This window comes from Eutrigla gurnardus, assembly GCF_963514095.1.
Source record: "Eutrigla gurnardus genome assembly, chromosome: 9".
Lineage (NCBI taxonomy): Eukaryota > Metazoa > Chordata > Actinopteri > Perciformes > Triglidae > Eutrigla > Eutrigla gurnardus.
In genome coordinates, this window is record NC_139923.1 from 8305018 (window position 1) to 8332613 (window position 27596).

Consider the following 27596-nt stretch of genomic DNA (forward strand, 5'->3'; position numbering starts at 1 on the left):
AACCGCTGAAAACATAAAAAAACAAGAAAAAAAACAAGTGTATCTCTTCATCTAGTATTTGGCTGAGAAGGCCGGTTGGTTAATGTAGTATGAAGCAGCCAACAGTCGGCTCTATAATCTCCTTATTTTCTGTCATTTATTAATCTCAGAACAGCAGTTAGATCTAATGTGTCCTGTCACGCTGCTTTAATATTTCCTGGAAATCCTCGATCTGTTTACACTTCTAACTCGTTTTGCATTGAATGTGTTGTATATGGCACATATCCGTCTTTTGATACCCACAACAATGTTTTGGATCAAAATCACGAGGGTCAAGGACTGTGGATGTGTGTTATCTCATAAAGGGGCATCAAACAGATTTGACCTCCGCTTCCTGTTTCCTCGTCTCATCCACATCACGTTTGTCCTGAGTTCTTTTTCCCTTTGCATTCGCTTTATTCTGGGCTTCACCTTCAGCTGCTTCACTTATGTTTAATAGGAAACATGGCAGGATTTCATTCTTTTACTGGGTTCCTACTTTTGTCTTTTGCAGCCTTTTTGCTGCCGTCCCACTCCAATCTGATTAAAGGTAAGTTGTTTTGTTGCTGATGCAGAGCGACCACATTTATATGCTGCAAATTTTTGTATTTATTTTAATTGTACTTGTTTTGAAGATTTTTCATGCATGACCTTTTATGGTGAAAGGAATATTTTCAGGACACTTTGGTTCTGGCTTCTGCACTTTTCTTGGTTACTTTTCCTGTAAACGAAGCTCTTCATAAGATGTGATGTTTTAAATTTACACTTTTTCTTGATTAAACCTCAGTCCAGAACTGTTGTTTGTAACAGAACTCCTGATAAGCTCTCATGTGCTTTTTAAACATTTACCTATTGACTTTTTTTTCCCACAAAAACGTCCCTATAGTTCCTCGAAGTCCCAGAGCTGCTGGAGTCTTCATGCTTCTTGAAGGAGGAAAATACACCTTCAATTTCACTGCTGCCAGAGCTGCCTGTCTATTTTGGAACGTCTCCATGGCAACCAGAGCCCAGGTGGAGCGAGCACAGCAACGCGGACTGGAGACATGCAAGTAGGCTGAAAGCATGCGGTGACTGTTCTGGTAGAATACCTGCTCACCCATATTCAGTGTTAAAAGATTTCCCCAACACTTTAATATTAATAATATTTATGCTATAAATGTTATTAAACCAAGAGAATCGTATCATACAGTCCCACCAATACCGGCTGATATCTGATATGAAAAAAGAAAGTCACTGACTCTGTTTACATGCAGAAATTATTTCAGTTTTTCCCTAATTCTGAAAATGTTCCTGCAAAGCGATTTACTTGGCTGGCTAATAAGAAATATATTCCATTCATTTTCCTGTTTGCATGCAGCCATGCAAACTACAATTAACACACACTTCCCCCATGACGTGTCCTACGGCTACGCCCTTTAAATATCTTAAATTTCCTTCCTTTTCCAGCGGGACTAGATGCCGCTGCCCTCGTTTTCACTTTACAAGCTGCTTTTTACGGCTTTGCACGAGAACATGTGGCTGTGTTCCAAATATTCCAAAAATGTCATATAGATTTCCAAAGAAAGCTCCTAAAACCAAATAAAATTGGCATATCCTACATGTCTTGAGGCCTCAACACACGCGTGACCAATAAACAATGCGGAAATGCAAAATACTTGGCTGCAAATATAACGGCAGCGATTGAGTTCTGCAGTACTTTTTCAATAAAATATTTAAATTGATTTATGCAGAGTCTGAAAACCCAGAGATGAGTCAGCATTTTTGCTCCAGATGCCTGAAATAAAGTCTGCGTTTGGTGCAACGTTTTGTTCTACGACATAAAATACATCAGTTAAAACCCCCAAATTTTGAAGCTTTTATGGCAACATGAGGCTATAAAACCACTAGATCCCCTTTACAGCCTCGTCAAGTTTATTTTCTACAATAATCCAAAGTCCAATGGGAAAACCCCATTAGCTTTTTGTCAAATGGAAACAGTGTGATGCTAACTGCAGCATCAAGTCTCTTTATCACTATCCATATAAATCAGCCTAATTATTCTGAATACCAGCACTGCCTACGTCACCCACAATGCAACTCGACAACTGTTCAGTCCGAGATTTGGGTGTGGTATGCTAGTAGCAGTTACCTTAGCCTAGTTACTATATGCTAATCTCACTTACTTGGAACTCCACCCGCCAGATTTTTGTTTTGTTGTTTTTTTATTCTCTAACTTGTAGTCTTGTAGATTTCTTGCAGCTCCCTCCAAAGCACAACTCAGTTCCACACATGCAGTCATACTGCCCAAGACCTGCAAACATACGTTGACAGTGTAAAACGTGTAAAGTGATGATCCACAGAGATGCTTTTCACAAACCAAGCTTAACACTAAAAGACAAAAAAAAAACAATGTAATGCAATCCATTCATTTATTTATAGGTTATTTGCATTTTATTTACAAATTGAACAGATTTGGCTGGATAGCTGAACAGATCGCAGTTGTCCCACGACTTACACCGGACGAAAAATGTGGAAAGGCCAAGACCGGCGTGGTGAAGTGGTATGCAAGGGCAGCTCAACCGTTTGGAGTCTTCTGCTTCAATGCATCAGGTAGCCTACTCTTTATATCCTGTACTGCATTCTGGGTATACTGCAGAACCCACGCAGCATCCATGCATGCTATTGCTTTATTGGTCAGGAAGATGATGGGGGTGCAGCAGTCTGATCTGTCTGAGGGGTGAGGGCAAACTAATACAAATAAAAAGGGCACCAGCTGCATGAGGTTTTCTAGGGTGCCACATATGGTGCATTTTCTCCACTAAAGGGCACACATTATTGCGCTGCATCTTGTTTTCTCCACTGGACGGGCAACGTAGAGAGCCCTTTATTATCACTGGAGGCTCCCCGAATAATGTATCACAACATTTATCTCTGTTCTGTGTTTTTATTGTGTCTATTTCAATATTTATTGTTTCCTGTGGTGTACCACAAAGCACCGTTCTGGGGACCTTAACATTTTCTAAATCTAATTCTGTGACTGAATGCCTGCAATGTAAATGTAGACAGTTTGTTGCTCACCACTTGCAGATTTAGAGGAAACACCAAACAGAACAACAGCCAGCCCACAAAGCCCCACGCTGCCGACCACACTGCCGACCACGCTGATGACCACGCTGCCCACCAAACTGCCGACCATGCTGATGACCATGCTGACGAGGCCAGCCCGGACCTCCATGCCCGCCAATCCCCCGCTCGGATCCACAACGAAGTCTTCACCTTCAAGAAAGTCAATAACAACAAAAGTTCCTGAGCAGACATCTTTCACAACACGTTCAGCTACGATTCCCACCTCCACCACCCCTCAGCTGTCCTCCACCCATATTCCGACTTCTCTTTCTCACCGTGTCAATTTGACTTTTTCTACTTCTGCTCTCGCCTCCAGTCTCTCTGTTTCCTCTGAGTCAGTGACATCACGGCCAACGAGCTCTGAAAAACCTTCTCTGGGAGGTCAGTGCTCATCTTTGACTTTTAGATCGATGTTTGTTTGTGGTTGTGACAAGAGGAAAATGATCTGATTATTTTGCCTTTCTATCGGGACATTAAATTATATATCACCAAGATAATTTTTTTTGTTTGGCTTAAAAAGCCATTTTATTGTCTTGGTAATTTTTTTCTTTTTTCAACAGATGTTTTCCCTATTTTACCATAAATAAAATCTATCCTCTATCCAAATGAAAAAATAATGCAATAATGACATTTTGACCACTAGGGAGCAGACAAAACCCCAACAAGCCGATAGATGCACAAATGCAAGCGTTAACCTTTAGGATCTAGAATTGAAATACTTTCATATAAAATCAGATACAGGCCATTAACGATTAATAAACACACATTTTGAGTCACTGTAAAAACAGAAATGAATAAATTAATTTAAAAAAGTGAAGAAAAATGAAACAAAACATAAAATATTGATAGAGTGTATTAAAACAGTGTTTTAGATTATACTGATGGATTGATTGAGATTGATTTGAGGTAGGTGGAACTACTGTTGTCAACTAGCATGATTAGTTGTGTAGTGTGTATTGTTTGTCTATATTTCATGCTCAAACCAATCATTTCTCAAACCGTTTATGTATTTTTTCCAGATGTACCAACAGCACTCATCGTCCTCGGCGTCGTCTTTCTGCTCCTCACAGCAGCGGGCATCGTCTGGTATTGCAAACTGTGAGTCTGTCTGTTGTCCGATGTTAAAACACTGTGTGAAGCAGCTTCCCCCCTCGACGAAACATGCACCATAATGACAACGGGCTATTTGAAGAATAAAGTCAACAAAAATGATTTGATTTAATCTCAGTGGAGATGTATTCTCGTTGATACAGACGGACTAAAGGCAACTCAAGCGCTGCTATCTTTATTCTTTGACTCTGAGACGGCCATTTTCTTGGAACCTCATTAAAGGCAGAGTAGGTCATTTGGAAAAAACACAGTAACTTTAACATTGAACACAACTCCGAACCGAAAAGGTCCCGCCTGACTTTTCTGATTGCAATGGGTTTTTACACTCCTGCCGTGGCCACAGATGACATTTTTTAAAATGAGCATTGCTATCTATATTTTATGAGGATTTTCTTCTCTCCTTTCTGGAAAAAGGAACGCTTTCACCTTCAGGTCTCAGGTGCAGCAGAAGGACGACATAGAGACCGAGATGTGGAAGCAAAGTGACAGTGAGGTGGACCTGCGCAGTCAACATGAAGGAGAAGAAGAAGAATCAGACAGGAAGTACTCCAGTGAAATCACACTGTGCGTGAATCCAGACATCAAAACAAACTCTTCAGAGTAGCTGATAGATTTCTCTGGGGGATTCTAAAGTTTGCTGAATGAAGTGTTCCCTGTTACATTTTGGTAAATAGATGCTTTTATTGGTTAATTGTACTTTTCAACATGATTGTAACTATGCACATTATATTTTGTGGCATTTTTCTCCAAACTTACTGTTTCTGAGGTTGAAAAGCATCAATTATTCAGTTGTTGTGTGTGTTTGTGTGCATGAGCATGAGATGTGCCCCAAAAGATCTTTGTAATTTTTGAATAAATAGTTAGTTTTTCATCAAAATTGTTGCAGCAGCATAATTCTCTATTTCCAGTGTCTTATTATCAGTGTTGGAATGATAGAGGAACGAGTCGTAAAAAAACACGAAAATGAGTCCGTCCTCTCAAAGTCGATTTTTGGCCAAATGTCTTAAAAAAAGTCTGTGGTTAAACTCTTTAACCTAACATTGTCTTTAAACACAGGCTATACATTAATTCAACAGGGAAACACAACCTCCATGGTCAATCTACTAAATGAATACAGTGTATGTAACAGGCTTAACTTAACTTTAAGCTCACAGGACTCTGATAAAAAAAAATGTAATTGCTATTTCATTGAAATCAATTTATTGGGACAGAAATTATAACATTGTAGGGATGACAAATACAAACAAAAACAATACAAGCAGTGATGGGATAAGGAAAATAAATGGGCAAAAAAACCACCTCTCTCACAGGAGAAATGTACATAAAGGGAAAGGAATTTATATTAAGTAGGGACCACAGAAGAAGAATGAAGGAGGAGGTTCAATGTCCTCCCAGTCATAAATAATGAATGGAAAACAGATACTTTTGTGTCATGAAATCAATCAGAGAACAAGAGACAACGGTACTTATGACAGCATATACGTATATTTCTCATCTGACACTTGCTACACTGAATAAGTGAGCTTCCCAAAATGTATCAAATAAATTACTACATTGAACAAATCTGACATTCCTGGATACAACTCAAGAATGTATGTGAAACAAAACAAATTGTGTATATTTTCCATAGTTCCACTTAATTTACTGGATTATTAGAGAAGGATTTTATGTGCAATAACTGTATGAACCTGGTTGACATCCAGATATTTAAATTAGAATACAACGTTGCTGTATTAAAACAACAACAACCAAACACAAAAAAGCTGTTTATAAAGAGATATATCGCCATCCACACAGCATGTTAGCGCTAATGAGTCATTGAACTGTTTGCGGAGCTATTTTTAAAAAACACAGCAAAGATGAAGCGCGTCACGTGACCAGAAATCTCCCCCACATCCATGCTAACACGATGCTAGCGAAGCACCGCGGGACTCTGTGCTCTGCGCGGCGCTAAACGCCCCCGGAGCCGGGAGCTGCGTCGACATCAGCGGACACACGACCATGAAACGTCCGGGCTCCGTTCAGCAGAAGTTACCGTGTGTGTTTGTGACGGAGGTGAAGCAGGAACCGTCCAGGAAACGAGACTGTCAGGTGAGAGCAGCCCGCTGACACGGCAGCCATTGATGTGTAAACAGTACGGCAGTGCTGCTGATGCTGATGATGCTAGCTGATGCTAACTGCTAGCATGGAGCTACAACCAGGCTGGGCTTTGACGCTGAGCAGCAAAGACGCGTTTTACTGCGCTGCTAGTGGTATCCAGGTTGAGGCGTTAGCCTCTGTCATCAGTAATGAAGAAGCATGTGGTGACCCCCATCCACCCCCTCACCTACCCACCCACCAACTCACCCACCTTTGGGTACCTCAAGGTGTCAGGCAGTGGAGGAATCGGGATACTCCTTCAATCCCTCAGAAAAGTTTACATCTGCAGTTACTCCATTAGGGTTAAAAAGGAAAGGAAAGTAGTCAAATAAGTATAAAAATAATCACCACTATTCTTAAATGTATGTACAATGTGTGTATATAAAACCACTGGCCCATTTGTGTATCTGCTCTTGTCGTAGTAGTATGTGGTATTGAGGTAGTAGTAATATACACTATAGTGCACATAAGTATTATTGCACATAAATTAAGTTTGACTTATACCGTACTGTATATTGCACTTAACCTACATTAAGTGCACTTAATGATTATTATTTTATGTCCCACAAGTTTGATGAAAATGAGGTTTTTCAGATGAATGCATATTGTATTAACGTGACATGAATGTGTACAAGGATAACGCACAGATACAAATGGTCAAATATCTTCCTCTCCTCAGCAGTTCCAGGTTGTTGCCACAGAACAGGTGAACCCCGTTGCTTTGGAGGCCAACGTCGATTGTGCTCTCGCCACAGAAAAACTAGACGGCACCTGCTGTTATGTTACGCTTTACAAAGGTGAGTATCTCTACCACCAAATATGTTATTTTAACCTCGACAGATGTGAGGATGCGTTGCCCTTTCTGCTTCATAGAGACCATGTTGCAAGTTGAATATATATTGATCAAAAAATAAATGAATGCCTTACTAGCGTTTGTGATAGTCCTATTTCTATAAAAAGGAGGAGGTTCATTTTGCTGAATGATGGTTTAACTCTTTCCTGTAGGGCGACCTCAACTCTGGGCTCGACTAGACAGGAAACCCAACAAACAGGCAGAGAAGAGGTTCAAAAAGCACCAGCACACTCGCCAGAGCTGTAAAGGTAATTAAGCTTCACTGACCCAAGTATATCTTTACTTTACTTTCCAGGGTTCCCACGGCTCAGTGGATTTCTGGAATTTCAGGAAAGTCGGGGGATTTGATAATGTTTTGGGCCAAGTCATGAATATCAGGAGATTTTGGAAATGGCATGTTTAAATTTGAATTGCCATTTATCAAAATGTAACATTTCCCATGCTGTATTTTTCTTTACCGGGTTATTTCGTTGGGTTTCTCCTATTTCATGGAGTGTTGTTATGGTTACTTGGTCTTTCAACGCCAAGTTACCACTCAATAAGAAATAACACAAAAAATATGCTCCGTTCAAGCAGTGACTTACAGTTTTGTACTTAAAGCTCACAAAAAACTGGGTTTAAAAGACTGCAGCTGTTTTTTGTTGCTTAACACAAATGCTGTTTTTACCTTCATTATACAGTAGGCAGTGTTTCCCCTAGAATTTTTTTCAGGCCCGGTGGTACCCACCGAAAAAACCCTAAACAGACGAGACGCGTGGGATGGTGTATTGGTGCAGTTGGATTAAGTCAGGTGGCACAGCAAGCAGTCTGCAATTCTGCAATTATTATATTTGCATTCAACATTTTTGTTCAACCAGAGTGTATTCAAGGTTTTCAAGGATTCAAGGAGAGAGTGACTTATTAAGGTGCCGGTTGATGGAAATGATCAGGGTCCAGAAGAATATGGCTGGAAAATGATGAGCATCACATTAATAGCTACAGATACTGTAAAACACTACAACGACATATGAGTGCATATATTGTCTTATTTTATCAAGTAAAATATAAGTTATAGGTTTACTCAACAGCAGTTAACTCAAAGTTCCACATCTTATCAAAAACAATCCTCCCCCCCGGGGAGGGGGGGCAAACGGGCTATGGCCGGTTGTACATACGTCATCACGTCCTAATACTACACACACATGGCGTGATGTTATTTTTAAGGAGCGCCGTCTCTGCTTATATTTCTCGACAACACTCGACCTGCATCGGCGCATGTGCGCACGAGCGGATCTGTGCGAGCAGACAGCGCGAGCGCAGCGGGTTTTGGACGGAGACACACAGCGGCATTTTTATTATGTAAAAATAAATAATAATGTAATGTAATAAAATAAATATTATGGACCCTATGGACCGGTTCCGCTCACACCACGAGTCTGAAGAGTGCAACAGCTTATCAAAATACAGTGTCAACGTTCCGTGTTTTCAAAGTAGAAAGCGACATCGTGGTGGTTTAACGAGGCGGAACGGCATCAGAACAACATCAAGCGCGTAAAGTACACGAAGAAAAAAGTAGCGGGAGCGCGCGGCGAGGATTGTTGCGGCCGCGCGTCTTGCGGAGCAAGTCTGCTGTGCTGCGCGGAGGCGCTCCTAGTGTAAATGATTATTGATTTATGAATGAATTGATAGGTGGCTTATTTTTGGTATATTGATTTTTTTTTTTGGCCTGGCGGCAGGTCTCCTTGGCCTGGCAAGCCGCCAGGCCTGTACAATGGTAGGGGAAACACTGGTAGGTCCTGGAAATTCAGTTTGTTAGTCAGGGAAAGGTCAGGTCGACCACGTTTTCGGTGCAGTACTTTCCCACATCACATGTTGGACAATAAGTTTTGTTGTTGTCTTCTCAGGTTTCACCTGGAATGTAGAGGAAGATTTCAAGACGGTGCCAGAGACGTGGATCCCAGCGCACAGAGTCAAATACCACAATGGCCATGTGGTGCCCGATGAGCACGGACACATTCCAGGTCCTGAAGTTTAACCATCACCACACATCAATAAAAATAAAGCTCACCTTTGATAGTAATAATCAGTGTCACTGCAGATGTGCCAGTGTTTATTTTTCATCAAACAAATTAACCCCACCTTGCAGCCCAGAACAGAACAAGTTGGTACAGTAAACGGATGAACTAATAGTAATTGCAATCTGCATAAAACACCAGTTAATAACTGGGTTTTTATTAAGTACCTACAGTAAAATGACAAAATCCTATCATAGGCTTGTTGTGAAATAGGTTCAAAATGATCAAATTTAATTAGACATTTATTTTTAAGTACAGTTTAGTTGTTCATATTTTTTGGGGGATTTTGCATTATAGCATTTCCCAAATGTTTTGGTAAGTTTTATGCACGTTTCTATTACTAAGGGTTTGAAAAAAACAAAACTGAAAAAGGAACACCTACTCAAACCAACGGATAAAGGACTAGTGAAATTCTCCGGTCCTGCCCTTGTGGAGAGGTTTTCTTTTCCCATGCCTGCAGAAGTAGTGATTTGTTCCTTGTGAATGTTCAGGCTGGGTTCCAGTGGAGAAAGACAACAAACAGTACTGCTGGCACTCCTCCGTGGTGGACTCTGACGTCAGGGCGGCTCTTCTTCTCAGGCCCTGTGCTGACGACAAAGACATGCTAGAAATTGCAGCAGTCCCTTTGGCCGAACTCCTGGAACAAACACTGGAACTTATTGGAACCAACGTCAACGGAAACCCTTATGGTAATGTGATACAGCATAATCCTTTTAATGTTCATTTAAAACAACACAAATTGTTAAAAATGATTGTGCTTGGGCAGTTCGTTCATAGTACAATATTTTGTCACAAAAACAGTCATAGTACAGTATAGTATAGTTTGTAAAAAAGAAAAAAAATCCATAGTGTAGGTCATAGTATAGTGTGTAAAAAAAGTCAAAGTATAGTGTGTAAAAAAAGTCAAAGTATAATATGTAAAAAAAAAAAGTAATAGTAGTGTGTAAAAAAAAAAAAAAAAAAAAGTCATAGTAGTGTAAAAAAAAAAAAAAAAAAAAGTCATAGTATAGTGTAAAAAAAGTCATAGTAGTGTGTAATTAAAAAAAAAAAAAAAAAAATCATAGTATAGTATGTTTATAAAAAAAAAAAAAAAGTCATAAAAATGACTTTCAAAGAAAATGAGGACCCACTTGTAACATCGCTTCACAGCTCTACTAGCAGTCAACTCTACAGGGCAGAAGACTCTTTATTATTGCCTTGCAACAATGTCGGTGGTGTTTGTTTCCGTACAGCATGATGGAGTTCCATGGCACAGAAAGAAGAAAACCAGCGAATACAAACACACTGCTTGATTATTTAACGGAGACATTTAGTGGAATCTGACACAGCAGACGTTTTGTCCCCACAGCTCTGGGAAATAAGAAGCAGCCTGTCCACTGCCTGGTGTCACACGGGAGTGTTCTCATCAGAAACCCTCCACCGGTGGACTTCCAGCAGCTGTGCACCTGGTTCCAGGAGAGACCCGAGGGCCGCGTTGAGGGCATCGTCTGGCACTGCAACGACGGCACACTCGTCAAGGTAGGAAAACGTCACATATAAGAGTTGAAGACGACATGCATTTAGTAAATCTATGACACGCCTTTAATTGGCTGTTTTGTTTGCAGGTTCATCGTCATCACCTGGGATTGAGGTGGCCGGACGGGGAAACCTGCCTGGGTGACAGGCCGGTGGTCATCCGTGTGGACCGGACGGTCGATGAATACACCAGCAAGGACTTGTTCACATTCTTCTCCAGTCTAAATGGACACCGTTTCAGTCGGCTGCTGGACGTCCAGTTTGACTTGTAAACACAGTTGGACACAATGAAACTTTCCTTTTTGTTTGAAGCCCCTGCTGTGAAGGTGTGTTCACACCAAACGTGCGGCACAATTGCATATAAAGTCAATGCAAAGATGTGAAAACACACAAATTCGTGCTGGGCGGTGATAGTGAGGCGTTTTTTTGTTTTATTCGCCCAAAAAGAAATATTTAAAACATATTGTAGCGTCTGTGGTCCCCCAGAGGTCGACGATGGAACCTCACATTAGTCCAGAAACCAGGCCTGGCTATGTGGAGAAACCAGAGACCGTTTGTGGTACAAACAAGGTCGCTGCCATATTTATGTCGAGGATGGAGCAGCTACAGTGTTAGCATAGCTTAGCACCCATCAATAAAGCCTGCATCCATTCATAAAACCAGCATTTTAAAAGTTATTTGCTTATATTTTAATTTGCTTAGTTTGGTGTGAATGCACCTCAAGGAATAGCTGCCAACTAGTTTTGCCACTAATTCCATGTGACCTTTGCTTTGCAGAAACGTGTACAGCTTGAGTGTAAAAGTGAATGACCAACCGGACATTTGGACTTGAGTTGGTCATCGTGTTCCATTAACGTACTGTATGTTACAGCGCGTTATTGAGCTCTTTATCATTGCTAAATGAAGAATAAAGGAGGTTGTAAATATTTATATTCTGCCTTTTATTTAACAGTCTGACAAAAGCTGCTTTTTTGACAAATATACAAACGTAGTGAGTTATATGATCAAACCAAGAACCAAGTATGAACACTCTATTGATGGCCCATATAAAAGAGATATGGCCTGGTATTATTCAGTATACACATGGAAAAAAAAAAGTTCTAAGAGATAATTGTTGGATTGTTATGGTCCCTGAAATGTCTCCATTTCTACGGATTCCTAGAAATCTAAATGGAAGAGAAGCTGTAAAGTTCCGGTGTGGTTTAAACAGTGCCATTAAAAGGCAAAGTAACCTGCGTTAACTGGACACACTGGACAGTTCAACTTTTACACCAAACTGATCACACACCACCTTCAGCTGTTCTTCCAGCTGAAGGTTCTTCTTGACCTCTAAATTGTAGTTATATTTTAAGTCTTCAATCTCTTCAAAAAAGGTCGGGTCAAAGTTCTCCAGTTCTTTCTTCAGCTTTTTAACCTCAGTTTGAAGTTTGGTTTTCTCCGTTTCAGCTGCCTGCAGAAGGTGTTTGAGCTTCGTGTTGTCTGAGAATACATGAGAGAGACAAATAAACGCATTATTTTTTATCATAACAATTTAAATCACATGCATAGGATGTTCTTCAGGCTAGGAGCCAGGAAACATATAGCTCATCTATATAGTTTGTCTCTTCTATAACAAGAGACATTCTCAAACTAAAGCATGGTTTATAGGAAGTAAACAGTGATAAAATATTAAAGCAGAATTACCATAAAATTAAAATCTCACAGCTTCATTTGCAAGAAATAATAGTGTGTTAAGAAGTCTCACCTAGTTGAGAAGAAGATGCTTCTCCATATTGCTCACTGTTTTTCTTCAGCCTGTGTTTCAGTTCTGTGTTCTCCTTCTCCAACTCAGTGTTAACTAATCTTAAAACAAGATAAATAAAAAAAAGATTGTGAAAAACAACATTCCAGTGTCACAGGATGGGAAATTATTATTATCCGTCAACCAAGTGCATGTGAAAATATTATAGTATAATATGTCAAAGTCGTAAAAAAAAACCCCCAAACACTTCATATTATAGTATGTTGAAAAAAAGTGGTATAGTATCTTGACAAAAGTCATAAAAAAGTTATAGAATGTAAAAAAAAGATACATATTTTAAGGACATACTATTCTATGACATTTTAAGGACATGCTATGCTATGACATTTTAAGGACATACTATACTATGACATTTTAAGGACATACTATACTATGACATTTTAAGGACATGCTATGCTATGACATTTTAAGGACATGCTATGCTATGACATTTTAAGGACATGCTATGCTATGACATTTTAAGGACATGCTATGCTATGACATTTTAAGGACATACTATACTATGACATTTTAAGGACATGCTATGACTACTTCAATCCTTCAAAGACACATGAAACTGAGTGAATGATAAATAATGCCATGAGAACCTCTTGCTCTGGTTCACATCACCTGAGTTGAATATATTCGCTCAAATGTCTGCCATTGCTCAAAACACATGGAGGAACTCACGAATATTGCATGTGTTTTATATATTCCCAAAATGGGAAAATGGCTCAATCTGTTGGAAAAAGAGTACAAACTACAATTTTGAAGTCTTGACTTCAGAATGAAAATCTAAAACGTGAGATTGCATGATTTTATGCTGTAATGGCAGTGGGATCAACAAGTGTAGTTTTTCCTGGTTTCAGTGGGATATTTTTCTCCTAAATTGCTGAGTCAGATTTATGTTTACAAATCTAAAACTTCATAAAAAATATAAATTTCTCCAAATACTCCTATACACCACTCTCTTACATCCATATCTACACACCCACATCATGTTGTTGCATACATGTACTCCACTGGCCTGCTATGATCTGTAATACGACAGAGGAGGAATTTCCTCTGTGTTCCTTTCTTTAATTTTTTATGATGCTTCTATTTGCCACTTCATGACGATTACAGTAATATATATGTTTAACCATGCTATCCAGCCCCAACCTTACTACATTATGACTCATAAACAAACCTTGTTGCCTGGACCTCCTTGGCGAGTCCTGCTCCGGTCTTTGCAGCCGTAGGAAAGCGTTTTAACATTTCAACCTAAGAAATTAGAAACGCAATATTAAGATACATTCATACAGCAGTTTTTCAAAATATTGATTCCTTTTTTTTGTCACAATCACAAGTTATAGAATAAGAGCTAAAGCTGGGGTTTTGGGTTAGCAAAAAGTGGGAAATGAGATGTACCTGACTGCTGTTATTCAAATAAAAGGTGATATCGCCTGTACCTGGTCTTCAAGTTGCCGAGAGCTCATCTGAGCCTTCTCCTCACACTCTTTGGCCTCCTTCAGCTGTTGTTTGAGTTCAGACAGGCTGGAGGTCTTCTGGGAGAGCTCCTTCTCCAGCTCCTTCATCTTGTTCTCAAACATTCTGTGGACAGGCGACACAAACACTGGATCACAACCTGGAGATTGTTCTTCATGAGTGCCTGTCATACTTCTTGATTCTATTTCTGATTGCTGCTTTATGACAACAATTGAAGCAACGGCCCACCTACTTCACTTAAACGGAAGCTGACTAGAATTGGCCCTCTGCTGTCGCTGCTACAGCGCTTGGGATTGCCTGCATGAAATCGGCTCTGAACACGGAGATGTCTGAGCCGGCGGCGAGCAGCTAACAGTGCTAATTAGGCTCACAACAGCAACAGTGCTGATGGGCTAATAGTTTTTACCTGTGGGGGGAACGTAGTCCCGCCGCTGTGGGTCAGGGGATGCCGATATCGGCGATATCACACATAGCTTCCATCACATGATGGGTTTCGAATGAAGTACTCTGAGATTTAATGTATTTCCCCACATAATAAGTGGGAGATTTGTCTTGGGCACTTCACCCATGCTGCAGCCATTAAAAACAACATATACAACATGATACGAATACAGGAGAATAAATGGTAAAAAGACAGTTTGCTGACCTTGTTACCACAGACGTCTTCCAGGTCTTACTGTTTGCTCCCTCTGTGATCGGCTTGGACAGAGCCGCCTGCAGCCGCTGCTTGGTTTCTTCCAGCTCTGCCTCGAGCTTCTCGTTGGTCACTTCTAGACTCACTCTGGTCACTCGCAGCCTCTCAGCAGCTTCTACTTCCTGTCACAATAACAGCGTGCATATGCAGGTTATTAGACATTAAAAATCCTTTATTATAAGACAACAAGTGCTGGCATTAAAGTAAAACTCGATATTAAATATTAGTGGAGTAAATGACTCTCTTCAACATGCCCATATAAAGGACTTCCAGGGCAAACATCTCAATAAATCCTTCTTACTACCATTAACATTGAAAACAGGATGTGAAAGACACCGCACACAATTTGCCCAATAACTTCTATTTTTTAAACTAATGTTAGACACGTCAAAGACGAATTTCTATCGCTTTGGGACTCATAGTTTAGGATATTAAATGAAAATTTTGAATGTATTTTCTGAATATAACGAAATACTATCAGTTTTTACATACCGGTATGAAAAACAAATGACAATGTTTTCCTTTAGACACTTTGAATATTTTTATACTATTGTGGAAGTACGTAAACACGAGTACTCACCCTTTTGATCTCCTTGCGTAGACGTTCATTTTCCATGACTATTTTCTCCAGTCCTTTGGTTTTAGACTCAAGTTTGGCACTAAACTCAGCTTCACTTTGACTCTTCAGTTTCTCAAAGTCAACCTTGGAAAAAAAAACAATATTTAATGTCAACTTTAGTAACAAATACACATTAACAGACTTGTCTGACAGCATGAACTGTATATGGCAACAACCTTTAGTTTCTGGTTTCCGTGCTCCAAGGCAGCGACCTTCTCTTGATTTGCAGGTGCATTTGATTTCTTCAGCGTCTCATTTTCCCTCTGCAGACGCTCCACCACCTTCTTCATCAACCCGATGACCTTCTCCAGTTCAGGGACTGTTTTACCACTGTGACCGGCCTGATGTGGAACACAATAGAAATCACTTTTCTGAACGACACAACATCTTAGTTACTGCTTTCCAATTCTCTGTCTTTGCTAATTATTTTCTTTTTAGATTTTAATATTCACCTAATATACATATACATGTTTCATTTAATTTCTTGTCATTTCTGAGGAAAAACATACTCCACGTATATGTGCCAGCTTCTTGTCCACCTCGGCCTTTTCTTTTTTCAGCACGCTGCACATCTCCTTAAGGTCTGCAACTTGGTCCTGCGAAAAAACAATGAGAAAATAAACTACTCTAAAATACTCTTTGCCAAAATCTATATTTTTACCCCGCGACCCTGAACAGGGTAAGTGGATACAGATAATGTATGGAGTTAAATGTCTAAATATGAAGCTTCAGCCTGCTGCTGAGGGCAAAGACGAAAACCAGTGGGAGACTGACTGACTCGGTCCAGAAGTGATCCAATCTGCCAAACCAACACAAATTAAAACTTCATATCTTTTTTTTATTAAGAGAAGCCACTTTATGCCAAGCCAATCATCTCATGCTCCACCCTCATCTTTACTGTACAGACATGAGAGTGATATCCATCTTCTCATCCATCTCTTAGCAAGACCACGTCTCACCTTGAGTCTCGGTAAGTCTGTGCTGGTCTGCTCCAGCTTCAGGCGCAGCTCCAGGTTCTCGGAGTCCAGTTGGAGGTTTTCTTTTTGGAGGTCCCTGTCTCTCTGTGAGGGGGTGCCCGTGCCGCGTCCTGACGTCTACAGGAAGTAAAAGACACAAAATCAGTCAGGTGAAATGAGTGGTATAATATATATATATATGTATATACTGTATATATATATATATATATATGTGGAGGAAAAAGGGAATCTTCCAAAATAAAAGCTCAAAGGGGGTGTATCAGAACAGCTTTATCAAATTAAGTCTCGTCTTGGTGCTTGACAGACATGGCAGAGAACAACACACTAACACCACTTGCTACTAACGCTTAAGAAAGTTGTGCTCACATCTAACGCAACGCTATAACAACGCTACCACTTCATCTGGGGGTCTACAGAGGCCTGGAGTACCTTCAGATGTCTATGAGGTCTGCTTTCTCGTTTTTGGACACCGTGATCCCATTTCCTACGGATAAACCTCTCTGGCTGTTTGATCAGTACGGAGCTAGAGTCCACATGTGGTTCTGCGGAGCAGGACTGTTCAGAATTATGTTCTTCTTCTATGACCTTCTTTGTAGTCTCAACTGCTTCATATCTCAGCTTTGCTTGTTCCTCAGCCTCCTCTGGCTTTTCCTCTCCCGTTCTCAAATCATCATCATCAGTGTGATTGTGTTCTTCAACATCCTTTACAGTTTCAGCACCGGTTGATGTCGTGGCTGCCTCAGATGTCATAACTGATCCAAGTCTTAGTGGTGGATCCTCAGGCTCGGACTCAATCCCTTTGGTGGTCTGTGTTTCTTGCTTTTCATCAACCACATCGACTTCAGAATCAAATGGGATGTCTGCTTCCGTTTCTGTTCCATCCTCTTTAACGCACTTGGCGTCAACAGCCTCGTCTCTGCTTTGGTCTGCTGATGTGTTTTCTGCAGCATCGGGACTCATCTGCTCTTGTTCATTACAAACATGTTCTGCTCCATCAAAGCTGGTTTGGGTTTTTCTAGCGGTCTGGCTTTGCTTTGCCCTCCTCTGTTGGCCAGCACATTCTTCAACAGCCTCGGGGCTTAAGGAGCAGCTGGACAATTCTGCGGGAGGACGTGTTGCATTCCCTTCGCATGACCAGTCGGCAACATCAAAAGTCACAGTACAAATCCCTACCGCAGCACAGGAGGAGGAGCTTTTTGCCTTCATAGGTAATTCATCCGATTACATCCAGCGAAGGTGATAGAGAAAACAAGAAAGTAAAGTGTGATGAAGAGAGAGATAAAAGAATCTCTGACACCAAAAAATCGAACAAAGACACATCACACAGGGAGTTGAAAATGTGTTGTTGTTGTTGTTGTGACAAAAATGTGCAAAAGGGGATGTCTTCAATGAATACATAAAAATTTAATTTAAAATGATATAAAACATATGTTTTAAAGCTGAAATCAAAGTTTCAAATGTTTGAATGGATAAACATCTTAGATGATGATCAAATCCATCAAACTAAATTAAACTCCAGCATTATATGTATTAGCATGTATTCATGTTACCATGTGAATTATGAGGATATTTCAGACATCCGTTACCATCATCACATTTTGAGGAGCACTCACAGAAGGTCTTGACGGAGGCTCTTTGGATATCTGGCTCTCTACGGAGTGGAGTCTCTCTTCCAGGTAGCGGTTCCTCAGGGTCAGATTCTCTATGGTGTCGTCTCGAGGTAAAGCCTGGTGCTGTCTGCAAGTTCAGGGTTGGTATTTACATCAAGAGCTTTGGGATGAGTACAGACTAGATAGTGACACAGCAGGAGGTTGATACTAGTGGTCAATGTTGGCAGTTTACCCCTCTTAACAAAACGGTAGCACATTAAGTTTACTATTATTTTAATAGTAACGGAGTATGTTGAAGCCAAGAATGGTCGTGCATGTCACAATCTTTTTAATGCCGTAATCACAACTTAATTATTTAGTTATTTTGTCAAGATAACAAAGCTTGTCAAAATGGGTTAATTCTGGAGATTCTCGGGAAGAACGAGGGCACATATCTTGAATTTCAAAAAATTAATTTATCACGGGATATTTATTAACTCAAACATTAGTGTCACTTGATTTCAGCCTTCAAGATCATGACCGCCGGAGAGGATTCCCATTAAGGTTCTCATGTGGAACCATGTGGGCAGGACTCATCTAGTGTCACTGGCAGTGGGCCAGGTTCCATTCTGACCCGCGGCCCTTTGCTGTCATCCTCCAGCTGCTTTAAAACATGCAATGAAAGCCCTAAAATAATCATGTTTAAAATGAAACAACTGACAAGGACTGTTCTGAATGTAATCTCTAACAGAGAGACACACTTTCTGCCTGTTAGACTTTGACTGAAGTGCAGTCTGACTTCATTTAAATGAAGTATGCATCTTGAGTACTAAGAGGAAACCATGATAAAGCTTATATACTGTATATTAAAATGGAAATTATATTCCAAATAGGCAACAATATACAAGAATACCAAGTGTACTTCTAATATTTAAAAAACAAAATCGTTGTTCAAATGGCCTTATTTTAGTGTCTAATTTTGTCTTATTCTTAACAGCGCTGCTTACTTTATGGTGAGGATCTCTGTCTCCAGGTCGGAGTTCTTCTTCTTCAGCTCCTCCATCTCCTTCTCCATTTCAGCGCATTGCACTCCCACCACCTGGTCCACCGTCACACCGCGTCCCTTCACCTTTTTCTGCAGAGCGCTCCTCTCTTTTTCCAGTCTGCATGCACAATTAAACACAGAATGGAAACAGGAGCGCAGAGATATTAAAAAAAGGCACAATCTGGAACAAAACATGTTTCCTCTCTGTTCATGAACTTTTTAGAATTAGAGAGTGGTCGTAACTTTCCATCGTCAGTTGGAATTCTGTGACCACATTTATCATTTATACAGCAAACAGTAATGTCCAATAACTTCCAAATGGTGCAATGTCATCATGATTAGATAGTCTGTTCTATATAATACTGCAACCAGGCTGTTCATATCTTATGATCAGTTCCATCCATCCATTGTCTACCACTTATCCTGTATATTCAGGGTCGTGGGGGGGCTGGAGCCGATCCCAGCTGTCAGTGGGTGAAGGCAGGGTACACCCTGGACAGGTCACCAGTCTATCACAGGGTCGACATGTAGAGACAAACAACCATTCACACTCACATTCACACCTACGGGACATTTAGAGTCATCAATGAACCTATCCCCATCCTGCATGTCTTTGGACTGTGGGAGGAAGCCGGAGAACCCGGAGCGAACCCACGCTTACACGGGGAGAACCTGCAAACTCCACACAGAAGGAACCCGGGCCGACCCGGGAATCGAACCCGGGACCCTCTCGCTGTGAGGAAACAGTGCTGCCCACTACACCACCGTGCAGCCCATCTTATGATCAATCAATAATGAAAACAATAAATACTGGCAGCCGTGATTACAATGATCATCATTATTTAATGGTTACAGACATCCTGCTAATTGGAGATTTAAGTTGCAGTCATTCTATCACTCATCCAAACAGCAAGATAAAAGTGGAACTTCCCAGTATACAGTTATACTACTACTAAGCTACATACTGACCTGCCATAGAGGTGTTTAAGAGTGATGAGCTGTTTTGACAGGGCTTCATTCTCTCCTTCCTTCTCCTTCAGTGCGTTATTCACCTTCTCCATCTTGGCCTGCCATCTCTTACCCTCCTCCCAACGCACAACGTCCCCTTTGGTCTGGCAGAACAAAGCAAGACCATCAAGTGAACGTGCAATCGAATGGTAATGTTAACCACAGAATAGACGCCCAACCTTTTCATGATCATCCTGAACATTTTTAATGTCCGCTCTTTTCTCCAAGTCGGACTCGAGTCTCCCGATCTTCTTCTGCAGATGCTCTATGGTCGACCCGCTCCCATCTGGCTTTGATTGGCTCTAATCGGCAAAGAGAAAGACATTTACATAGCACCTCACTTTTCCTGCAACAATCTACAATGGTGGAATGATAATGGCCCTAAAAGGATTTCCATTCCTTTAGAATGGGAACCCATAGCAAAAGTTAAGAGAAATGCTGATTCCTACAGAAATTTAGGAGATCAGATTTTTTTTATATCTTCCTATAACAGAATACATTCCTGATCTGAAGGCTGTTTTCTTTCCTTGGTCAGACCGTCTATCTCACCTAAACTTGAGACATCTGAAGTCAGTACATCAGAGAACCACGTCTGCTGTGTTAACAAACACATCGTATATCATGCCTCACAACTCACTATCTGCATATATTTCATGTGGAAATGATTAATATGTTTCAAACACAGACGGTCTTTCTCCGGTCAAAGTAAAGAGGTGACCACACCTTTATTTAATGAATAGGTAATTAATGATTAATGATTCTGATTATCTCGTAAGTAGAGACATTTTCTGCATAAGAGTCTGATTTGAAACATGATTTTTTCTTATTGTCTGTGTGTGTTTGGATGGACCTGAATGTGATCTGTGTCCCACAGTGATGGGAACTGGAACGATCAAAGTTTGACACTCTTTACATTTACTTTTTGACCTAACAGACACATTATGCACAAGCACAATCATTTCAGAAAATCTTCTACTAATTGGCAAACTTAATAGAGTAAATTGATGTTGTATTATGATTATGATTTCATCACCAGAAATACAGGTGTGTGTTCACTTCTTTAACTTTACCTGAGGAAGATCATCTATAATTGAATTATTATAAGTGCTGGCGTTTTTTATTTTTCAAATTTCTTAATAACTCGCCACTCAAATAATCTTTTGATGAAATATTTTTGCACGCTTTACCAAGTAGTGATTCTGACTACTTCTACTTGTGTACTTGTTTTTCCAAAGTAACAGTAATTCTACTTGATTATAGTTTTTGGCTGCTCTACCCATCTCTGATCATAGACAAACAAAAAGGCCGTTCTTTCCACTTCAGTCATGACGATTGGAAGGCTCTGACCGTGTCGTTACCCCTGGCAACCTGTCCCGTCCTTAATTTCTAGTTCCTCTTCTCCTTGTGGGAAACTTATCTATAGTGGCGCCACAGGGCAGAAAGCTTGGGTGACCACTGTGAGTATGCGTGAGACGCAAGGCTGAGATGTGATTTACAATCTGTAAAACCACCGGCAGAGCCGCGTGCCTCCTCGTAGGTCTCATGAGCTGAACAAAGCAGGTCATGCAGTTGATAAATGTCTATTAATACACGGTCTGGGAGAATAAAGGCCTCATCATGCGGTTTGAGGACTCCTTCAGTCATTCTGTCTTGGTGTTTCTGGAATGAGTCCCAGGACTCCAACTCTAAAAACACATGTTTGCTGGCCCCGGGCCACAAGAATAGCTGAATAATTAAATTCTGATATCCACTGAAGAAGTTTATCTTAAATCTCAGAAGATTCTATTTCTGATGCATTCCTCAATTTATTATAATTGGATTTTCTGATTTGTCTTACCTTTTGTCCACATGATGTTCTACTGACAGAGGCTGCATCATGTGGCTGTTGTTGCATGTATTACGTCAGCAACAGCAACAACAGTAAGGTCCAGTTCAAGTCAAACCGAGCTGCATGCTTCCTAATCAGTAGCTTTGTGTGTTATTCCACCGACGCTAACCTGAAGGGTGCTGCTGAGCCTCTTGACCTGCTGCTTGAGCTCCTGGATTTCCTGCTCTCTCCCCTCTGTTTCTGCCTGCAGACGTCTCTGGGTTTTCAAACTCCTCTGGAGGTCCTGGTTCAGGCGGTCCACTTCCTCTTTCAGGGTGTTCTCCCGGCCTCTGGCTGCTTTGGCAAACTCCTTTGCAGCCTGAAGTTTTTCATTAAGTTCTTGCACCTGCACCTTTGTCAGAGGAGGGATTTTCTGATGTAAGCGATAGTTTTGAACTGACAATAAATCCCATAAAAAGCTCAAAATCAATGCCTCGAACAATTATTGTCTGTGTTTCATCGAGGCCTCTTGTTGTCTAAAAACCAACGTCGTCAACCAATCAATGATCAATCAATTCCTGACACCAAACACAGCCAATATAGTCTATTTTGACACCTGCTTCCATTAATCCTCACTAGTGCACCAGATGTATATTAGCCTGCGGGTGAAAATAGTCCCCTACAAATGCAGTGATGCTAGTGACTGTTACTTTACCTGTTTTGGTAACACATAGACAGAGTGCCACAGGGAAGTATAAATGTACATTTATGGAATTTGTTGGCAATAACGATTAAAATCTTTTAATGTTACCATGACTTCTTGCTTATTCATGTCCTCAGTTACACCTGAAGAATATCAGAATCAGAATGTCCGATAATGCGATGTATCATTTCAAATGTTTTTGCTGTAACCTTGTAATGTATTCATGTCCACCGAGTTATGCTACTCAGATTGATTAGCATTCATTTTCCACTTGATGAGAATGAATCATGATAACTTTTTAAACCTATTGATTTTACATCTATGACTGAGCCTCCAATTAGGTATATGGTTTAATAATGAAAGGAATAAGGGCCAGTTGGAGTCAATGAGATGTCAAATACGCTGTCTGTATAGGGAAGCTAGCACATGTCATGTGTTTAAGGGGGCCCCAACTAAGATTTTACATGCCCATTATCGAGTGATAATCGAATCATTTAACTAATTGATCTCCCTTCATTCAAGCTGTATGTACCCACAGAAAAAAATGGGATATGAAAGAGAAAGGTGACGATCTCAAATGTGTCGAGTGGGATGTTCAGTGGCGCTATGCAATGCAATGAAATTAGCCTGCTTGCTTTTCCTGATGCAGCGATCCTCAGACAGAAGGTGAAAGACAAGGAGGCAAAGGGTCAGTCAACGAGAGAGAGAGAGAGAGAGAGAGAGAGAGAGAGAGAGAGAGAGAGAGAGAGAGAGAGAGAGATGCTATAAACACCTGCACCACAAACAGCCGTTATATTTATAGTTCTGATCGTGCTATGTTCTTATGCAAGAGCCCTGATTAATAAATGATTGTGTTGTTGTTATCCAGTCTTTGGCTTAATGGTGATTTATTCATATCATGGTTAATTCTAATTTTATGGAAGTGTAACCAAACTATTTTCCTCATGAAGCTTTTTTGGTGTACGTTCATTAACTCAAAAGCTGCGCAAAAATGTCTGTGATGAAATATAAAATGCATTTAAAACAAGTGTGTTACTATGAGAAAAGGGACCCACCTTTAGCTCTTTGGTGTGTCTGTCAACCAATGTCTGCACATTGAGACTCTCCTCTTTTTGTGCAACGCTGGTAATGACCTGCTGCTCTGCCAGAGACGTCATCTCTCCTCGCAGCTGCAGCAGAGCCCTGCTGAGAGCCTGAACACCCCGGGAGACAAGAGATGCCAGCTCTGATAAATACGAGCGTGTCCGAGTCAGACATTTAATGCACCATCATCCATTTCTTCATGGACTACTTCCTCTCTCCTCTTGTATTGCTCTCAACTTGACAAACAACATTGTTTTTCTGCATGTGATGAAAAATTGCAGAATCCTTTTATTCATGCTGAAACTGATTTCCAGAGTAATTGTTTTTCTTGTGATGCAGCTTAAAGTCTGACAAGCAGTATTCATTCAAGTGTCCGTACCATTGTGGATTTATTTTAGCAAGTCCACCAGACTAACCAAAAACAGTACAAGTGAACGTATGTGATGAAATACCAACCTTGAGCTGTTTCTCTTTCTGGGTGAGCTGTGCCTTCAGTTGTTCCACCAGGGTTTTCACGGTGTTGCTGGGGGAGCGGACGTTGGCCTCCTTCTGGGCTGCCAGCTCTGTTTGGAGGTAATGCATCTCCTTCTCCATCAGGGCCATCTGGCTCGTCTGATCCTCGATCTCACCAGTCAGATTTTTCACCTGAGTAGCATGACACTCCTCCAGCCTGCAAGAAATCCCCTCTGTCATATTTTCCTTATACTAATTAATAATTAAAGTCAGGGCTGCACGTGGTGTAGTGGGTAGCATTGTCGCCTCACAGCCAGAGGGTTTGATTCCCGGGTCAGGTTTGGGTTCCTTCTGTGTGGAGTTTGCATGTTCTCCCTGTGTAAGCATGGGTTCTCTCCGACTGGTTACCTGTCTGTCTCTACATGTAAGCCCTGTGATAGACTGGTTACCTGTCTGTCTCTACATGTCGGCCTTGTGATAGACTGGTTACCTGTCTGTCTCTACATGTCGGCCCTGTGATAGACTGGTTACCTGTCTGTCTCTACATGTCAGCCCTGTGATAGACTGGTTACCTGTCTGTCTCTACATGTCTCCCTGTGATAGACTGGTTACCTGCCTGTCTCTACATGTAATCCCTGTGATAGACTGGTTACCTGTCTGTCTCTACATGTCAGCCCTGGGATAGACTGGTTACCTGTCTGTCTCTACATGTCTCCCTGTGATAGACTGGTTACCTGTCTGTCTCTACATGTCGGCCCTGTGATAGACTGGTTACCTGTCTGTCTCTACATGTCAGCCCTGTGATAGACTGGTTACCTGTCTGTCTCTACATGTCGGCCCTGTGATAGACTGGTTACCTGTCTGTCTCTACATGTCGGCCCTGTGATAGACTGGTTACCTGTCTGTCTCTACATGTCAGCCCTGTGATAGACTGGTTACCTGTCTGTCTCTACATGTCAGCCCTGTGATAGACTGGTTACCTGTCTGTCTCTACATGTCGGCCCTGTGATAGACTGGTTACCTGTCTGTCTCTACATGTCAGCCCTGTGATAGACTGGTTACCTGTCTGTCTCCACATGTCTCCCTGTGATAGACTGGTTACCTGTCTGTCTCTACATGTCTCCCTGTGATAGACTGGTTACCTGTCTGTCTCTACATGTCGGCCCTGTGATAGACTGGTTACCTGTCTGTCTCTACATGTCTCCCTGTGATAGACTGGTTACCTGTCTGTCTCTACATGTCAGCCCTGTGATAGACTGGTTACCTGTCTGTCTCTACATGTCGGCCCTGTGATAGACTGGTTACCTGTCTGTCTCTACATGTCTCCCTGTGATAGACTGGTTACCTGTCTGTCTCTACATGTCAGCCCTGTGATAGACTGGTTACCTGTCTGTCTCTACATGTCGGCCCTGTGATAGACTGGTTACCTGTCTGCCTCTACATGTCAGCCCTGTGATAGACTGGTTACCTGTCTGTCTCTACATGTCAGCCCTGTGATAGACTGGTTACCTGTCAACTGGGATCGGATCCAGCCCCCCCGCCACCCTGAATACAGGATAAGCGGTTGATGATGGATGGATGTCTTTCTTCTGTGATATACCCCCCTTGTCATATCTGTCTTAATGTTCAACCGTAGGTTAATTGATGACTCTAAATTGTCAGCTGGGAATGGTTGTCTGTCTCTACACGTCAGCCCTGCATGGACTGTGTGAACCATAACTTTGCTTGTCATGATTAGATGATAAGAGTAATACAAATCACAAAAACTCCCTCATGCATGCTTTGGATAGATTGACATCAGGACAGCTGCAACATGTAAGCAGATCGCTATAAAAGGTTCATCACGTTCTTACAGGGGAGACAACATTCCTGCTTATGTGCAATACTGTTACCTTCATACACACAGATGTTTCAGCAGGTCGCTTTTTATACTAGATTTCTTTGGATTAGTTCTTGTGACCCAATGCAATACTGAACTCATGAACTTCTTCAAACTTTCAACCTGTTTCCCCTTAAATCACTTTACGGTTGTTAAAATCCTCTTATGTTGCAGCCTGTTCCATCTCTTCACTACAGGGGGCTGAAACCTAATCTACAGGATGCTATTGTACATGATTTAAGACTGTAACGCTGTGACCTGGCACTGAACCTCAATAATTGTCCCAGTACTTCATGTGCTGCACATTACTATTGGGCTTTCACACATAAGTTGTAATCCTGGATGAGCTCCAAATTAGTCAAGTGCTTAAAATGACATTAGTGCGAGTGCATTTTCACACTTGAGTCAACGTGAATGTGAGATTATCCTCACTTAATCTGGGGTTCAAACTAATCTGACTAAAATCAAAGGAGTCTCCGTCATGACACGTGTTATGTTTTAGACCCAAGGAGATACAGAGTGTGAAGTATGGATGAACGCCTCTGGGGAAAGCTGTGAGCAGCTTTACAAGATGCCAAGCAATCAGTTACTGAAGGGGAACGGGGCCTGCACCGGTTCATCAAAACACGCAGTCAATCATGGCAAAGTTGAAAAAACTATGCAATGATGTCTAATCAAGTCTCAACATGTGTTCCAAGGATGTTAGTATTTAATAAGTACAGTTAACACTGTAGATGTGGTTTGGCCTGAAATGAAATGTTGAAAGCCTTCATGTTCGCTGCTGCTGATATCTACATCAACCGTTGATATCACTCTCTCACACACTAAGCTAAGGAAAACACGGAGGATTCTGATTCAGTTAATCTACACTGGATCTTACATAATAAAAGGGATAATTACTTTGACATCTCATCGGCATGTTTCTTCGCCAGCGTTTCCATGGCGATCGTCTGTCGCTCCAGCTCAGCAGTGACAAGCTTCTGCTTCTCTGTGACAGAGGAGTGCAAGAGGTCCTGTTCAGCCACGGTCTGCTCCAACTCAGCCAGGCGCTCCAGATGTTTGGAGGTTGGCACCTTGATAGTCGGCTTCTTCATCAACTCCTGGACAAAGGACGGAGGGGAGCATTCAGAGCATTTCTATGATTGAGGGATTGCTTCCACGTGGTTGCCGGGCTCATGTTGCCAAGATCACACTGAATGCCGTTACTGTGAAAACACAGTGGGTCGTGACGGCATTATCAGCTGCATGACAACAGTTCAGAGTGGCAGCAACTAGCAAGCCAGCGGGGCCAGACTACGTAAACTTCATTCTCTGCTCCGAAAAACATTAATCCTCTATATCCTTACACAGCGAATCGTTTGTAATAATATTTATTTAACCTTTAATGAAAACAATTAACACTACTTCAAACAAAGTAGAACTCCAAATTTAAAATAGTCCTCAAAGACTTTAAAAAAAAATTTAAATCTAAATTTCACTCAAATATCTAATGTTGTCCCATGGAGCAACCATGTAACAAGCTACGGCTTGCTGAATCAGTTACTTCTTTTAAATCACTTCTTAAAACACACTTTTATAGACTTGCTTTCATGTGATGTTGTCTTTTTAATTTAGATTTTATTTTTTAGTTTGTATTTGTGTCTTATTGTCTTTCTACTGTCTTTTAAACCCATTGTT

General features: G+C 41.1%; 3 protein-coding genes across 9 annotated transcripts in view; 2 read left to right on the top strand and 1 right to left on the bottom strand.

The window, feature by feature from the left end:
• The first annotated feature begins 453 nt into the window (after nucleotides 1–453).
• lyve1b (lymphatic vessel endothelial hyaluronic receptor 1b) lies at nucleotides 454–4853 on the top strand. Of its 2 annotated transcripts, XM_084018055.1 has the most exons (7): nucleotides 454–568; nucleotides 905–1067; nucleotides 2468–2607; nucleotides 3085–3169; nucleotides 3206–3504; nucleotides 4143–4221; nucleotides 4648–4853. In XM_084018055.1, exons 1-7 carry the CDS (start codon nucleotides 484–486, stop codon nucleotides 4835–4837), a joined length of 1041 nt encoding a protein of 346 aa, XP_083874181.1. In that variant the 5' UTR covers nucleotides 454–483; the 3' UTR covers nucleotides 4838–4853. The 2 variants fall into 2 exon arrangements, with proteins under 2 accessions (XP_083874181.1, XP_083874180.1); XM_084018054.1 differs by having other exon boundaries at nucleotides 3085–3504.
• Nucleotides 4854–6124: 1271 nt separating this feature from the next.
• Nucleotides 6125–11724, top strand: rlig1 (RNA 5'-phosphate and 3'-OH ligase 1). 2 transcript variants are annotated; one of them, XM_084017806.1, is made up of 7 exons: nucleotides 6125–6324; nucleotides 7052–7169; nucleotides 7378–7473; nucleotides 9109–9225; nucleotides 9771–9968; nucleotides 10628–10797; nucleotides 10884–11724. In XM_084017806.1, exons 1-7 carry the CDS (start codon nucleotides 6235–6237, stop codon nucleotides 11064–11066), a joined length of 972 nt encoding a protein of 323 aa, XP_083873932.1. In that variant the 5' UTR covers nucleotides 6125–6234; the 3' UTR covers nucleotides 11067–11724. The 2 variants fall into 2 exon arrangements, with proteins under 2 accessions (XP_083873932.1, XP_083873933.1); XM_084017807.1 differs by having other exon boundaries at nucleotides 7055–7169.
• Nucleotides 11725–11864: 140 nt separating this feature from the next.
• Nucleotides 11865–27596, bottom strand: part of cep290 (centrosomal protein 290) — a 36285-nt gene continuing 20553 nt past the window's right edge. For 2 of the 5 annotated variants that reach the window (XM_084017798.1, XM_084017800.1), the window contains 18 exons: nucleotides 26820–27019; nucleotides 24044–24257; nucleotides 23560–23697; nucleotides 21992–22213; nucleotides 20174–20296; nucleotides 19956–20098; nucleotides 18949–19104; nucleotides 17966–18089; nucleotides 16782–17552; nucleotides 16335–16469; nucleotides 15885–15971; nucleotides 15552–15716; nucleotides 15337–15459; nucleotides 14709–14878; nucleotides 14026–14167; nucleotides 13764–13837; nucleotides 12539–12636; nucleotides 11865–12273 (listed from right to left, as the gene is read on the bottom strand). In XM_084017798.1, coding sequence (XP_083873924.1) covers nucleotides 12032–12273; nucleotides 12539–12636; nucleotides 13764–13837; nucleotides 14026–14167; nucleotides 14709–14878; nucleotides 15337–15459; nucleotides 15552–15716; nucleotides 15885–15971; nucleotides 16335–16469; nucleotides 16782–17552; nucleotides 17966–18089; nucleotides 18949–19104; nucleotides 19956–20098; nucleotides 20174–20296; nucleotides 21992–22213; nucleotides 23560–23697; nucleotides 24044–24257; nucleotides 26820–27019 — 3327 coding nt within the window. In that variant the 3' untranslated portion in view covers nucleotides 11865–12031. The remainder of the gene's footprint in view (nucleotides 12274–12538; nucleotides 12637–13763; nucleotides 13838–14025; nucleotides 14168–14708; nucleotides 14879–15336; nucleotides 15460–15551; nucleotides 15717–15884; nucleotides 15972–16334; nucleotides 16470–16781; nucleotides 17553–17965; nucleotides 18090–18948; nucleotides 19105–19955; nucleotides 20099–20173; nucleotides 20297–21991; nucleotides 22214–23559; nucleotides 23698–24043; nucleotides 24258–26819; nucleotides 27020–27596) is intronic. The other 3 variants (XM_084017801.1, XM_084017802.1, XM_084017799.1) reach the window with 2 other exon arrangements.